General features: G+C 43.9%; 1 protein-coding gene across 4 annotated transcripts in view; it reads left to right on the plus strand.

Moving 5' to 3' along the window:
• Positions 1-16,379, plus strand: part of FHOD1 (formin homology 2 domain containing 1) — a 471,898-nt gene that overhangs the window by 382,846 nt on the left and 72,673 nt on the right. For all 4 annotated transcript variants that reach the window (XM_033940727.1, XM_033940726.1, XM_033940728.1 and 1 more), the window contains one exon: positions 9,350-9,525. In XM_033940727.1, the coding sequence (XP_033796618.1) occupies positions 9,350-9,525 (176 nt within the window). The remainder of the gene's footprint in view (positions 1-9,349; positions 9,526-16,379) is intronic.

Raw genomic sequence — 16,379 nt, forward strand, 5'->3', positions numbered from 1 at the left:
TCCTGAAGGAAAAAGGGATAGAAGGGTATAGATAGAGAAATACTATACAGGTCCTGGACCTAATGGGCCGCCGCGTGGGCAGACAGCTGGGCATGATGGACCTCTGGTCTGACCCAGCAGAGGCAATGCTTATATTCTTATGTTAAGATGTTTCGGTTTCTGGTTGTTCATGTGGAGTTGTGAAGTGTGGTAGCAGGTAGGAAGGTGCTAGTCCTCAGACCTGTTTGAAACAGATACATGCAAACTTGAACAGTATTCGTGCCTCCATTGGCAACTAGTGCAATTTTTTGTAGTAGGAGCTAATATGGTCTTTTTTCCTCAGTCCGAAGATCAAGCGAACTGCAGTGTTTTGCACTATTTTTAATTTTTGTACTGTTTTTTTTTGGGATACCCAGGTAGATGATGTTGCAATAGTCCAGGAAAGATAGGTTCAGTGATTGCACCAGTAATCTAAAGGATGTTGTGTCGAAGTAATTTTTAATAGTCCTTAGTTTCCACAGCATGTAAAAGCATTTCTTCACCAGTAAGTTTGTGTGGTCAGCAGTGTTCCCTCTAAGCGGGCGGGTGTTGTGAGCAAACTTTTTTCACTGTGAGCTAAAAATATCGGGCGCCAGCAAGTTATGAGCCAAATAAATATGTTGCTTTCTACCACAGAACTTCCTTACGTTTGTATGGAATCTATCCCCTTTCAACTTTAGAGAGTGCCCTCTCGTTCTCCCTGCCTTAGCTACTAAGTCTATTCCCTTCAGTACCTTGAATGTTTCTATCATGTCCCCTCTCAATCTCCTCTGCTCAAGGGAGAAGAGGCCCAGTTTCTCTAATCTTTCGCTGTACGGCAACTCCTCCAGCCCCTTAACCATTTTAGTTGCTCTTCTCTGGATCCTTTCGAGTAGTACCGTGTCCTTCTTAAAGTACCAGTGCTGGACGCAGTACTCCAGGTGAGGGCGTACCATGGCCCGGTACAGCAGCATGATAACCTTCTCTGTCTCTTCAGTCCAGCATCTGCCCCTTCCATTCACTGTCTGTCTTTCCCTGCCATCTCTCCTCCTGCCCCCCCCCCACCCCCCAATTTGGTCTAGCATCCATCATCTTCCTTCTGTTCCCCTCATGGTCTGGCATCTCTATCCTTCCCTCCCCCCTGTGGTTTTTAGCATATCTCTCTTCTCATTTCCTCCACTCAGATCTGATCATTCTCTGCTCTCTCTTCCCTTTTCTTCTCTGGTCTTCCTTCTCTATTTTCTGCCTCCATCTAAATTAAATTCTTTCTTACTATTTAGTCCCGTTTCCCTCTTTTCACTGTGTCTACACACAGCTTGTCACCCCTTTCCCTCACCCCTCCATTATCTTACTATTTTCTTCCCCCTTTATTTATCTCCTCCTTCCATCCAGTATGTGTTCTTTCCCCACTTCCATTCAGCATCTGCTCTCCCTTCTCAACTGACATCCATCTGCCTTCTGCTCTCTCTCCCTTCTTCTCACTTCCATCATCTGTCCCCTTCTCTCTCTCTCTCATCTCCTCCATTCCATCATCTGCCCCTTCTCTCTCTCTCTCTCTCTCCCCCCCCCCCAACTTCCATCATCTGCCCCCCTTCCCCTCACCTTTGTGGGTCACTTTCTTTCCCCTGAGGGTGGCTCATGTCACAGGGGAAGCTTTGGCCGAGCAGAACCGCTTGATTGACAGTGGAACTTACTTGATTGATGTCGATGCTGGGGCCCGTTGCCGTTTGAAGGAAAAAAAAAAAGGTGGAAAAAAGGAACCTGTAAAGGCGAGAGGAAGGGAAACCTCCAGGACAGCTGCTTTTTGCCCTCCTTCAGCGGCCCAAGAGTTCAGACCAGCAGCGGCAGCTCTGTATGCTTTTAACTTCGGCACAGAGCTGCCCCTAATCAATAGTTTAGCGCGGTTTCATGAGGCAGCCTCGGGGCCTTTGATAGCCGGCCCGCTTCGATGATGCGATGTGGGCCGGCCTAGCAAAGGCCCCGAGGCTGCCTTATGAAACCGCGCTAAACTATTGATTAGGGGCAGCTCTGTGCCGAAGTTAAAAGCATACACAGCTGCCGCTGCTGGTCTGGAGGTGCGGAGACAAGGCAGGAGGCAAACGCGGTGGAAGGCAGGAGTCCCGGCGAAGGCAGGAGTCCCGGCACAGCGACTGCAACAGGAAGTTGCAAGTCAGCTGACGCCGGCCTTTCGTTGCGGCGGGGACCGAATCCTTCGCGGACCGGCAAGATTTTGTTTGCGGACCGGCGGTTGAAGAACTGTGCTCTACACTGTGTGCGCTGTGACGAGAAACTTGTGCGCTGCGAGGTAATATTTTGAGCGCCAGCGCACCCCAGCGCAGCTTAGCGGGAACACTGGGTCAGCCATGGTTAAGTGTGTATCTAGTGTGATACCCAGTATTTTTATGGTTTTGGAGATTGGGTATTCGTGGTCATTTACTTTTAACGATGTTCTAGTTATTTTGTCATTGGGGCTTGCCAAAAAGACTTTGTCTTTTCTGTGTTTAGTTTCAGTTTGAAGTTGGTAGTCCATTTTTCGATTTCTATCATTGTGTGTGAGAGGTTATCTATAATTTCATTTGTGATGTCATTTAAGGGGATTGGAATGGATATATCGTCTGTGTATATGTAATGTTTTAAGTTTTATTTTTGTAGTAGATGACCTAAGGATGCGATGTAGATGTTGAACAGTGTGGGTGATAGATAGTGGGGAGCCTTGGGACACCCCCAACGGGTTTTTCCATGGGTTGGAGTAATTTCCATTGCTAGCTACTCGGTAGGATCTGTTTGTTAGGAATTCTTGGAACCATTTCTTTACCTTTCCCGAGAGCCCCATTGCATCTAGGTAAAGTAGCATGATTTCGTGGTCTACTAGGTCGAACACATTGCTAAAGTCTAGTTGCAGAATCAGAGTGCTTTTGCCTTTGTTGAAAAGATCATAGAGGTGGTTTAGTATGGAAGCTATGACTGTTTCTGTGCTGTATCCTTTCCTGAAACCTGATTGGTGTTCACTGAGGATGTTAAATTTGTCTAGGTAGTATACTAGTTGTAGGTTGACCAATCCTTCCTGTAGTTTTGTGAATAGCGGGGTGCTTGCTATGGGTCTGTAATTGGATGTCAGTGCTGTTGAGATTTTCTGATCTTTGGGGATAGGTGTAATCAGTATGTGTCCCATATCCTCGTTCAATGTTCCGTTTGTAAGGGTAGTTGCTAGCCAAGTGAATAGTTCTATTTTGAAGTCTGGTAGGGCAACTGTCATGATTTTAGGGGAGACATTCGTCAAGTAGGCAGTTTGATTTGGTGTATTTATTGAATAAATTTAGGAATTGATGCCAGCTTGGGGACTCGAAGTGGTCCCAGATCATGTCTGCTCTGGATTCCTGTTCGTGGGGTCCAAAGTAGAGAAGTGTGTTGGTTTTGGGCGTAGGTATAGTTGCTCTTAGGTCTGTGATTTTATTTTTAAAGAAATTGGCTAGGGTTTGAGCAGATGGAGTGCTCTAATTGTCCTTTTTCAGGATTCGAGTTGTGTCTGTTAACGTTTTTACTAGTTTGAACAATTCTTTACTGTTTATTTTTGTTGTACCTATTTTCTGTGCTTAGTGCTTTGTGCGTTTTTCTTTGATCAGATTTTTGTTTATTTTCATTTTTTGTTTCCAGTTTGTCTTGTCTATTTCTTTGTTTTTTTTTCCAGATTCTCTCCAGTTTTCTTAATTCCTGTTTGTTGGTTAGTAGTTCTGAGTCGAACCATTCATTTAGTGCTCTATCTTTCTTTTTGTATGTTTGGTATGGAGCTATCTAGTCTAATAGTTCCTTACTGAACTTTCCCCTTCTTGTTGGGAAATCCTGTATTTTGTCGGTTGTGGGACGTAACTCGTAGTGAGTCCAGAATTCAGTTGGGTTTATAATACCACAACTGGTTATTGTTTTTGTGTTTTTGCTTTTGTATTTCGGTTGTGATTGCTGTTTTTGCCAGCGTAGGTCAAATTTTCCAATATAGTGGTCTGACCAAATGCAGTTTTCCCAGGCCCCTGTATAGTATTGTATCTTTGGATCGAGGGTTTCTTTTCCAGAAAAGGTAACTATATCTAGTTTGTGTCCTTTTTCATGGGTTATCTCTGTGTCTGGCATTGGAAAATCGAGTGACGTTAGGAAGTTGGCAATTTTGGTTACTTCTGGCTTTCCCTTTTGTTCTAGGTGTATGTTTATGTCCCCCAGAAGTAGATTGTACGATCCTTTTAGGGTATTTACGGTTAGGAATTCAAAGAATTCTTCTCTGGCGTTTGACCATTTTTTGGGTGGGATATAAATAGAGTTGTAGTCAGTGATTCTTCTAATTGGGCATTTGTGATTTTGCAAGTTAGCATTTCTAGGTTTTCTGAAGATTTGTAATCTGTCTTGTTGTAGTCAAAGGATTCTTTTAGTATAATCGCTAGACCGCCTCCTTTTTTCCAGCTTCTTGATAGTGGGAGTATTTTGTATCCCTGTGGTAGGATTTTTTAAACAATAATGTATGTGTCAGAGACCATCCATGTTTCTGTCAGAAACAGGAAGTCCGGCTTTGCACTATCCAGTCATTTATTATGTGTGCTTTGTTTCTCACGGAACGGGTATTAAGATAGAATCCCTTAATGTTTTCATAGTTGGTTGGGGTGGGAGTTTCAGAACATATTAGCTTTTTTAGGTTTCTGTTATTGGTCTTGTTCCTGTATGGTTTGCAGGGTTTACGGGTGGTGTTTATCACTGGGATTTGAAGTGGGCCTTGTTCTGGATAGTTTTGTAGAAGTTGGTGGGAGCTTGTTGATTTGGTCAATTTGGCTGGTCTGTGCCAAGAGGGATAGGTGTGAATAGGTTGAGGGGATTTATCTTCATTGCCCCAGCATCTGGAGCAGATTAGGTACAGTATCCCTAGAAGCAGTTAGTGTTTGTTAAAAATTGCCATGTTGTCTGGAGGTTTAATGTGATGTAAGTAGTGACAGGCAGTAGCAGAATTTATGTGAGTAGTAGTTGTTGTCAGTAGCAGGCTATGCTTACTGTCTAGTTGCAGTAACAGGCTATACTTACAGGTTATATTTGCAGGTTATACAGGGGGCAGCAACAGGTTATGGTTGTAATCTGTTTATGCAGTAACAGGCTAGACAGGGGGCAGCAACTGGCTTTACTTGTAGTCTGTATATGCAGTAACAGGCTGGACTTGCGAACTATACATGCAGGTTATGTTTGCAGGCTATGCATGCGGTAACAGGCTATATATGCGGTAAAAGGCTATACATGCGGTAACATGAGGTGAACAGACTAAATCTGTATATGCAGTAACAGGCTGAACATGTGGACTATACATGCAGGTTATAGTTGCGGGCTATACATGCGGTAACAGGCTAAGCATGCAGGCTATACTTGCAGACTATACAGACAGCAGCTGGCTATCCTTTTAGTGGTAATAAGGAGTACTTATCGTGTGGTCTGGGTTTCAATCATTTCGCAAAGGCGCGTGCTAAGGCGTACGCGCCTTTGCCGTGCGCCTTAGCCGGTGCACCAAACGGCTGCGCGCCGTTCCCTCGGTTTAATTTGAGTGTTCCCGCCGATCGAGAGGGGCGGAGCTGGCTCACACGCCCGGCTGGGGGGGGCAGTTTCGATGGAGGCTCCGTGGAGGAGCCGGCCCCGATCGCAGGATGCTGCTGATTGCAGATGGGGGGCCTGAAGCGAGGCTCTGTGGAGGAGTCGGCCGGATGTTGCTGAACACTGCTAACTGCAGGTTCAGTTGTGGGGGAGCCGTTCTCTGTTCAATTTGAGTTAGGAGAGTTGTTTTGCTATCCTAACTTTACTGCACTTAGCCGGTTAGTGGACTGAATATTGCTACTAACTGGCTAAGTTGGTGTTCTGCCCTAACTCTACCTCTATCCTAGTCAGTTAGAGGATGGCCAGTTAGCCGTGATATTCAGTGGCACTATCTGCTGAAGTGCCATGGGATATTGATGGCTGCCTAGCTCAGCAGGATTTAACTGGTTAGGATCATCTTGTGCCTATTAAACCTTTTAGAATATCTACCCAACTTTTTAATCTGAAGTAAATCTAGAAACATAGATAGGGCTTCTATTAAGTATTTTCAAATTGTAAATTTGTTTATTGTCCAGGTACGAGGGGCATTCAATAATTTATCTACCTCAGTAGGAAAGAAAAGTGTTTTCAAAAACTTTTTGTTTTATTTTTCAATATAGTCCCTTGATAGCTCCATATACTTCATCCACTCTTCCTGCAATGATTTTAACCATTTGAAAAGATTTCTTCTGTTTGACCTTCAAACCAAGACATCACAGCTTCCTTGCCATCTTCATCACTTAAAATCTGCTCTCCACAGAGAGATTTCTTCAAAACTCGGAACAGGAAATAATCTGAGGGAGCCAGGTCAGGACTGTACGGTGGATGGTTCAGCTGCTGAAACCCACATTTTTAGATGGCAGCCTGTGCACCAGTGCATTGTGAAGGAGCAGTACGCCTGCTGTGACTTTTCTTCGTCTTTTCTTCTTGATTGACTCTTGCAAAGCGATCATTGTGTTGGCGTAACTCTCCCCAGTTATGGTTGTCATGTGTGGCATGAACTCCATAGGAAAAGTTTTTCATCATCGCAGAAGACAGTTGTCATGACTTTGCCTCTAGATTTTTCTGTCTTTAACTTTTTTGGGGTAGGGGATGACTTGTGCTTCTACTGCATTGACTCCATTTTGGACTCTAGATCTCTGTGATAGACCCAAGTCTTATCTCCAGTCAACAAATGCTGAAAAAAATTCACTTGGTCTTCATTGAGCATCTTTAAGTTCTCATGGCCTTCTGACATGGCATCAGCATTCTTGGAACCCATCTTGCACTAGCCTTAGACATGCCCTAATTTTTTTTTTCAAACTTTTGTTTTATTTTGTTTATTCAAAGACACAAAAAGAAAACCAAACAATCAATAAAAATAGCATATAGCAGCAATATCCTTTCCCCTATACATCTCCCCCTTTCTAAGCCTCCCTCTCTCATGGAGCCTTAATTAGTACACTTCTCCCTCCGTATTTGCGGTTTCGTTTATTTGCGGTTTTTAGTTTGCTGGCTCCTCCCCTCCAATTACATCAGTTTGCATAGAGAAATCGCTGATTCCAAGCGTTTACAAAGAAAATCGCTGATTCTCAGCACTTTCTTCACCGTATTTTGACTCTCTTTCAGGAACAGGCCAGGTCTCCCACAATGTTATTCGCGGTTTCACCATATTCACAATGGTTTTTAATAGAAAACAGTGAATAACATATGAAAAAGTTATTCACGGTTTTTCTGTATTCACGGGTCTGTTAATCCCCTATCACAGCGAATATGGAGGGAGAAGTGTATACACAAAACGCTTTAGCAATAACATATAAGCCAAGATACAGAGTATCCATGGACATGTCCAATTTTCATGAATTATTTTCCAAACTGTACCTGCCTAGATGCCAATTTCTTCAGCTGTTTGGGAAACCTTAATTTGTCTGACAAAATTAAATCTTTGATTTTCTTGCACATTTATTTGGAAGTTGCTTACACAGGCTGTCTAGTCTAAGAGTCATCTTCAATAGACTCTCTACCCCACTTAAACTGCTTGCTCCAAATTTTACTTTGTAGGATGAGGGGGCAGACTCACTATAAACTCTGCAGCCTTGTGTTCAAGGATCTCCTTTGACATTTTCCCTTCTATTGTGAGAAATTTCATCACTGAACGGTGCTCCATATCTAGCAGTTTCTTACTTGATTTGCACTAGGATTCTTTTGACATCCTGATCCTAGGAATGTTAGACTCGCACCGAGCTGCATCTTTGCATGAGTAACCTTGAGACATGTCACAACATGCACAGACTTAGTTCAACATGCATACTACTTTCTTTCATACTCAGGTAGATAAATTATTGAACATCCTTCGTAACTAGGGATTCCTCGAGAATACAAAACAATTGCGGGCTGATATTCAAGCTTATGCATTGTAGCCACTGGGGTCTCAAGGCTTGAGTAACAGTGCCCCAAGTGGCCACAGGCAAAACTGATCTAGGTACGCTTCTTAGGACGGAGACAGCCCTACAGGTCTGATACTATTAAGGAATCCAACACACCAAAATCTTGCTACAATGGAGGGGATATTGCTGGGGGCTCATTCTTCTTTCTCCTACTGTTCACATCTATTCTGTTTCTGAGTTTTCTTTCATTTTTTTTTTTTTTTTGTTACTTAAATACAAAACATTGTAATTGCATAAAGGTATTTACAATCAACATCACTCAGTTGGTCCCACCAATGATATTCTGCCACTCTTCATTACATTGGCTCCTTTACAAGAAAATGAACCCCAACTAGATGGAGACTCCCTAGGGACCCCACATTATGAAAATACTACTTCCTTCTTCCCTCTCTACTACCCAGACCATTTTGCCTCTGACAAGGATGTGGAATTACAGCAGGATTGAAAAAGGCTACCATTAAAATATCGTGGGCTGAAACTGCTCACTCCAAGTAATATAAGGGCTCCAGACCTTATGAAAGTTTGATAGCCGATTTCTACGGAGAGCAGTCAACTTAGACATCAAATAAAGATGATTCACTTTATATAGAGGATAGTAGTCAAGTGTGGGAGGTGTTTCATTCTTTTTTTCCATCCCCGATTAGTCTGGTTCAGGGAGAGTGCAGAATGACTCACATAACCTGAAGGGATATGGCAATGCAATATGGATATGGCAAGGCAATCTACCCCGTTGCCTATCAGCGATGTTCTTTTGGTCTTACCCAGCATAGAAATATTTATGTTCCTGTTCTTATGAGTCATTCTCCTTAATCCTTTGTAATTTATTTTCTTCTCCAAAATGAAACCAAGTTAAAATAAGTTTGGAAAATGGGGCAACTACATATAAAGGTGGAACTTAGCTTGTCCTATTCTGACCATCTCAAATCCAGCCTATAAATTCTACTTAAAATAAGGTTTTGCAGGTCTTTACTCTTTAACGTAGTACCAGACAGCACATGTCCAACCTGCCAGTTAAATCATCAAGATTTCTAAAAACAAAACTAAACTGAAATAGCTGCTTTGGAAATTAAATGCTATATTTTAAGTAAAGTTGCATTCATGTAAGTCAAATAAAATACATCATGGTTGATATTTAGGTAGAGGGTTTATTGTTAATGCTGAGCCCTGAAAAAAGGGGGTTTCCATGACCAGCTAGTGGCACTGCCACGTAACAGTTAAATCATCATTTTTCTGCTAAGCAGTCACAGGTAAGCCTTTACAATATGACATACATCAGAGACCCATGTTATGTTTATGTCATACTGAAATTATCCTATCCCTCTTTACTTGTGCAGACAACGTTTCCTGGAAAACCTTGCTGCAACAGAATTAGAGAAACAATCAGCATTGTCTAAAGGAAGACAAGATACATTGACAGAAGCTATGCAAAGTGGGTGTAGATCTGCTAACACAACTCCATCATCTGACAAAGCCAATGAAGGGATGCTTCCAGCAAATGTAACAAGTTTAGGTACATTTTATTTTAATGTTTTGTTTTTTAATCTTTCTTTCTGATCTCTATTAGATTTTAAATGTTTCCTTGCTAGATTTGTTTCTGTAAAATTGAGTTATATGTCCCCTAAATTTCTGTACCGTATTTTCACGCATATAACGCGCGCGTTATACGCGTTTTTACCTACCGCGCATACCCCTCGCGCGTTATATGCGTGAGCGCGGTATACCAAAGTTTTAAAACATAGTTCCCACCCCGCCCGACGCCCGATTCACCCCCCCCAGCAGGACCGCTCGCACCCCCACCCCGAACGACCGCTCGCACGCGCTCCCACCCGCACCCGCATCCACGATCGGAGCAAGAGGGAGCCCAAGCCCTCTTGCCCGGCCGACTCCCCGACGTCCGATACATCCCCCCCCCCCGGCAGGACCGCTCGCACCCCCACCCCGAACGACCGCTCGCACGCGCTCCCACCCACACCCGCATCCACGATCGGAGCAAGAGGGAGCCCAAGCCCTCTTGCCCGGCCGACTCCCCGACGTCCGATACATCCCCCCCCCCCGGCAGGACCACTCGCACCCCCACCCCATGTGCCTCAGGCCGCGCCCCCAGGTGGGACCTAAGGCTCCAGGGCCTATTCTGATTGGCCCACGCGCCTTAGGCCCCACCAGTAGGCGGAGCTTTAGGATGGATGGGCCAATCCGGCCTCATTCCTTCGTTGGCTGCCTGCCGGACAGGCGGGTTTGGCTCCCGTCTGTCCGGCCAACTACTAAAGGTACGGGGAAGGGGGGTGGGGGGGTCGTGGGGGTCGCCAGGGGGATCGCGGGTCGGCTGGGGGGCGGTCGGAGGTTCTTGGGGGGGAGGGGGGTTTGCGTCGAGGGCAGGAGGGCCTGGGATCCCTCCTGCCCGTAATGTAGTGCGGGGTGGGGTTAGGGGGTCGCCGTGGCCAGGAGGGTTTGGGCTCCCTTCTGGCCCAACTACCAAAGGTACGGGGAAGGGGGGTGGGGGGGTCGTGGGGGTCGCCAGGGGGATCGCGGGTCGGCTGGGGGGCGGTCGGAGGTTCTTGGGGGGGAGGGGGGTTTGCGTCGAGGGCAGGAGGGCCTGGGATCCCTCCTGCCCGTAATGTAGTGCGGGGTGGGGTTAGGGGGTCGCCGTGGCCAGGAGGATTTGGGCTCCCTCCTGGCCCGATATTGTTGGGGAGTCGGCGGTCCTTCGGGGGGGGGGGGGAGGGATGTATCGGACGTCGGGGGGGGGGCATCAGGCTTTCAGGATGGGGACAGACCTTCAAGGGGGGACAGTGCACGGAAGTCAGGGGGGGTGAACGGAGAGTCGGGACAGCGCACGGAAAGTCAGGGCGGGCGAAAGGAGCGTCGGGCAGCATGCGCGGTATACCCGTGAGCGCGGTATATCAAAGTTTTTGTGCAAATCATCGTGATTTCTGCGCGCTATATTCGTGTGCGCGTTTTATACGGGTGCGTGTTATTTGCGTGAAAATACGGTAGATCAAAGATGGTAAACTCCAGTCCTCAAATGCTAAAAACAGATCTATTCTGGCTAGCCTAATTATACAAATTAGCCTAGTTCTTGGATCAAATGCATGTAACTATATCTCATGAATATTTGTTGTGGAAGTCCTGAAAACCTAAAATTGATTGGAGTTTACCAAGAGCCAATTAAGGGCTAGATTCACTAAGCAAACCGATCGTGTACCGATCGGTTTGCAACCCCTTTGCGACCCAATTTTCCTCCGACCCGATTCACTAACCTTGTGGATGATCATCCTACGATTGAATCCGTGCATGCAAATGAGGGGAAACGGCATGCAAAATAAGCAGGTAGCAATTCACTAAACCAAAACTGGAACACCGGCAGGGCTGGCTGATCAAGAAACAAGCGACTGCTGGGGAACAGTCGCTCACGTCCTTTTCAACTGCATCCCCTGCTCTCTGCTCCTTTTCAACTGCATCTCCAGTTCTAATAATAATTTATTTTTATATACCGCCATATCCAAGAGTTCTAGGCGGTTCACAACAGTCAAGCTTAATACATGCAATACAAATGAATACATCAAATTAAAATACATCTGCCCCTATTCCTAGATAAACTATTAATCCCCCAATGTTCTTCTCGTTCCTTAAGATCAACTGATCAAAAACTGCTTTTCATTCCTTCTTTAAAAGAATCCTTCTACACTAGGAATACTAACTTTGCTATAACTGCCCCCACTTTATGGAACTCCCTCTCTCAATCTCTTCGGGACGAAATCCAATTACCAAAATTTAAGACTAATCTTAAAACTTATCTATTTAAAGATGCCTATGCCAAATCTTAATCTTTTCTTTTCTTTGTCTACTTGTAGATCTCTTTTACAATCTAATTTTTTTTCTTCAGCGCATATCTCTTATTCCATGCACCCCCGTCCCTTGTGTTATATCCCTTCCCTCTATCTCATTTCTTCTAAGATTATGTAACTTTTCCCTTCCTCCCCACTCATCCTCACTGTCAGGTTTGTCCATACGTTTTATATGTTTTTATCTTTCATACTAATCTCTCTAAAACACCATTAAATATTTCTTTCTTTTCTATTTAAATTTTATTGTTAACCGGTCAGATATTTGTTTTATGATCGGGATATTAAAAATCAATAAACTTGAAACTTGAAGTTAAATGCATACAATATAGAGAAAATACAAACAACTTAAAATAGAATAAAAAAGTATTGAATTAAAAGATAAGATACATTAAGATACCAGCCTGTTAAATAGTTGTGTCTTTATCTGTTTTCTAAAATCAAGATATGAGGGAGCTTCTAACACGATTTTGGCAAGACGTATTCAGTTTGGCCGCCTGAAATGAGAAGGTTCTCTCAAGGATCCTCTTGTAATGACAAGATTTTATAGAAGGATATGTAAACAGATGTATTCTTCGTGAACTCTTATTAGTGTAATTCAGGATAAAATGAGAAGTAAGATAGCCTGGTAACATAGCAGATGCATGAAAACTTAAATGCCGCCCTGCTCTCTTCTGCCCCGACTCTCTGCCATGATTCTCCTGCCGCCCTGCTCTCTTCTACCCTGACTCTCTGCCGCAATTCTCCTGCTCAATTCTCCCCGACTCTCCTGTCCTTCCCCACAGTGCAAGCCCATGGTTTTAACCTATGGATTTAAAGCGGGTTAAAACCACAGGCTCACAAAAAAGTAGGGCTTGCAAAAAAAGTGTTTCCTAAAGTTAAAAAAAAGTTTTGCTTCCTGCTGCCAGGCACGGAGGGCCAGCGCATGCTCAAACCATCTACAGTCTAACTTTAAAAACTAATTACATCCTATAGAGGATCACTAGTGCATATTCCCTCTGCTATAGTCCCACCCCTCCTCTGACCTAACGTTCTGTTTTAGTCTGGGGCAGTTTGCAGCAGAGGGAGAGTGCACTGGCGATCCTCTGCAGGCCGCAATTAGTTTTTAAAGTGAGACCGGTGACCAGGGGGATGCCGGATGATGGTGGGGATAATGGGGAAGCATGCCAGCCTTCTTGGGGCCCCCTGGTGTAGCTATAAGAAGTACACGGAAGAAGGGGGGGTCCAAAGAGAGGGGCATATGCTGGACTGAGGGGGGAGGTAGAGGGAAGAAATAATGGTTCTGAAAACAGAGGAGAGGAAGAGAGACAATGGGATGGAGAGAGGGAAATGACAGGGAGAGAAGTTGGACCCAAGGGTGATATGCAGGGAGGTGGGGATGAGATACTGGATAGGAGGGCAATTGGGAAGAGAAATGGAGCGATGGAGGACCCTGGGGTGGTGGGGAAGGAGGAGAGATGTTTGATGAAAGGGTAGTTGAGAAAATGAGAGATGGTGGGATCCATCGCTGCAGGCACTCTTTCATTCTTCAGGCGGCCAGCAGCATGCGTGAAGTAAACATGCTGCCTTCCATGGCTGGAACCTTTCCCTATGCTACTGCTTCCTGGCCCCGCTTAGGCGAGAAGTAGTAGCAGAGGGAAATCTTCACTCACGCTGCCAGTGGCCCGAAGAGCGCAAGATACTGCCTTATCATATCTCATGGGGGTGAGAAACAAATGGGGGGGGGTGTTTCACTGGAGGATCGGGAGGGATGGGGAATGGTCATTAGAGAAATGCTTGATTACGGGGAATGGAGATGAAAAAAAGGAAAGATGCCAGACCTCTGGGGAAGGGAAGGGGAGGACAGAGATGGAAGATGGATGATGAGCACAGAGAAAGAAGAAAACGTCAAATGGGCAGGAGACCCTTGCAAGTGAGCTATCAGAAGACAAACAGAAACCAGAGCCTGGGACCAACATAATTTGAATAATGACCAGACAACAAAAGGTAAAAAAATGTATTTTCTATTTTGTATTGTATTTTCTATTTTGTGATTAGAATATATAAGAACTGAAATGTTTATCCTGCCGGTGCTGGTGTTAGACATGGGTAGGGCCCAGGTCAGAAACTTGGGAGGGGATCCCAAAGCCCTCTAGTAAACCATGTTATCTTCAGCTTACAGCAGGCTTAAGGCTTTCTCTAGCTAGGGGGCAGTTGATCTAATTGTACTCCTTGGCCTAACACCATCCCTGGCATGTGTGATCTTTATATTTTGCACAGTATAGGAGGAAATTAATCTTTTTATTTCTTTGTTGTTGTACTATATGGAAGGTGTGGCTTCTTGGGATTTTGGTTTAATTTGTGTTTATCATTTTTGCTCAATTATTATGTATTTGGCATTGGTTTTCTGTGTGTGTGACCAAGGTATTCTGATAGGATGAATTTTCTATGTAGCATTCAGTTTTCCTGATAGTGGAGGGGATATTGTGAGGGGAGATGAGTTTTGTTGATCCTTTTCCTGTATTTGTGATTTATAAAATGACAGTTGTACAGCATATTGTTCCTGTTTATACTTTAATAAAATGATTTCAATATAAAATAGCTAGTCAAGACTTTTGTGGATGGGATCAGACAGAGTCCGCTGGGATGGGGACAGAGTCTGCAGGGACAGGGCGGGGATGGGAACAATTTTTTTCCCCGTGTCATTCTCTACCCAAAAGCTAATCTGTAGCAGAGTTGTGCTGGCAGTGAGAATGGAAAGCCAGGACATAACAACAGAGCCAAGAGGAAAACCAAACCAAGAAACTCTTACTCCCTTCCAGATACACCAATTTCTCCTGTAACCTCTTCCAGCTGCTGACATGCTGTTTCTTTTGGACTATTCAGCATAATGTGCCCACTTAGTCTCACACCACTGTCTCCCGTAAGATGTAACAAGGAAATGAGTGTTTTATTTTTGTGGAAAAAGGAGATGGTGTTACTCTATTCCCATTTCAATTTGAGACTCAATCATAGGTCTCTGTATTTTAGAGCTGCTAAAAAGAAGCAATGTTAAGGATATTTTTCAGACTATGGCATCAAATACTGGCACAATCCCTTCTTCCTTCCCCATGCCCTTTCAGTAAATATTAATTCTGGTGACTACAGGGCTGGAGGAGGGCAAAATATAGCTCTTGCCTACGCTTGATCCTTCTCAGCTGGCACAGAAATATTCACTAAAATCCAGTTTTCCAACCTTTGTATCTGTAGTTTAGCTTCAGTCCCTATCTCTACTTGATCTTGGTTTTCTCTCTGTTCTCATGTTCTTTCTTTTGAGAATTCTCTTCCAGCCTTCCTTCATCATTTCTTTTCCTCCTTATAGATATAGATATATAAATGTCTCTTCATGGTTTCTCTTATCTCAATTTCTTCTAGCCCGACTCCTTCCTCACCTTCATGTCTGTTATCTCCACCATCCTTCCCCCCCCCCCTTTTTTTATTCTCCATCTCTTTCTCTCTGCAGCTTGTCTCCTAAACTAAACTAAATCTTAAGCTTATATACCGCATCTTCTCTATAAAGATAGAGCTTGGCACGGTTTACAGGAAATTAAAAAAGAAGGAAAAACATAATAAGTATTAGTGATTGTATAGAGAGCAGCAAGATTTACATCTTGGAGAATAGCCAAGTTTTCAGATGTTTTTGGAATAATTGGAAGGAACCCAAATTCCGCAGCTGGGCAGGAAAATTATTCCAAAGCTCAGTAATTTTGAAATAAAGAGATTTCCCTAATTTTCCAACATAGATAATGCCTTTAAGCGAGGGGAAAGATAATTTAAGCTTTTGGATAGATCTGGTAATATCAGGTCTCGCAGAGTTCCAAGATAGTGGTATTAAAGGACGAAGAGTGCCGTGCAAGATCTTAAATGTTAGGCAGGCAAGTTTTAACAAAAGCGGGGAAACATGATCAAATTTGCTTTTTGCAAAGATCAACCTAGTTGAAGTCTTTGAAGGCTTTTCTTGGTTAGACTTAAAGAAATAGAATTACAATAATCCAACTTCGAAAGAATGATTGATTTTACAAGGACAGCAAAATGTTGGTGGTGGAAACAGGATCTCACTTTTTTTTTTTTTTTTACCAGAGAGTTAAGATGGTCGTTAAATGAAAGTGTTCTCCTCTGCCTGCTCTTCCTCTTTTCGAGACCATGTCCTCTTTTGCTAGCAACTTTCTCCCATAGAGCCTATGTTGTCTTCCTGAATTCCTCTCACCCTCACATCTTGTTTCTACTCCCCCAAAGCTCCACTATGTCCTTAATCCCATAACTCAGCCTTTCTTCCCTTTACAGTTTCTTTCTGCCTCTTCCAGTATTTCAGAGCAGCATTGTCTCTCCTAACTAGTGACCCCTTTCTATTCCCTTCAACCCTTCCTTGCTACTTTTCCTATCCCAGTATCTCGCTATCTTTTTTTTTTTTCTTAACTGCTATAGTTATTACTTTTTCAAATACTATAAGTAATATTGTCATGCCAATAAAGTTATCTAAACTATCCGTTTCATATGTCAGTGT

Source organism: Geotrypetes seraphini, chromosome 4 (assembly GCF_902459505.1).
Source record: "Geotrypetes seraphini chromosome 4, aGeoSer1.1, whole genome shotgun sequence".
NCBI classification, from domain to species: domain Eukaryota; kingdom Metazoa; phylum Chordata; class Amphibia; order Gymnophiona; family Dermophiidae; genus Geotrypetes; species Geotrypetes seraphini.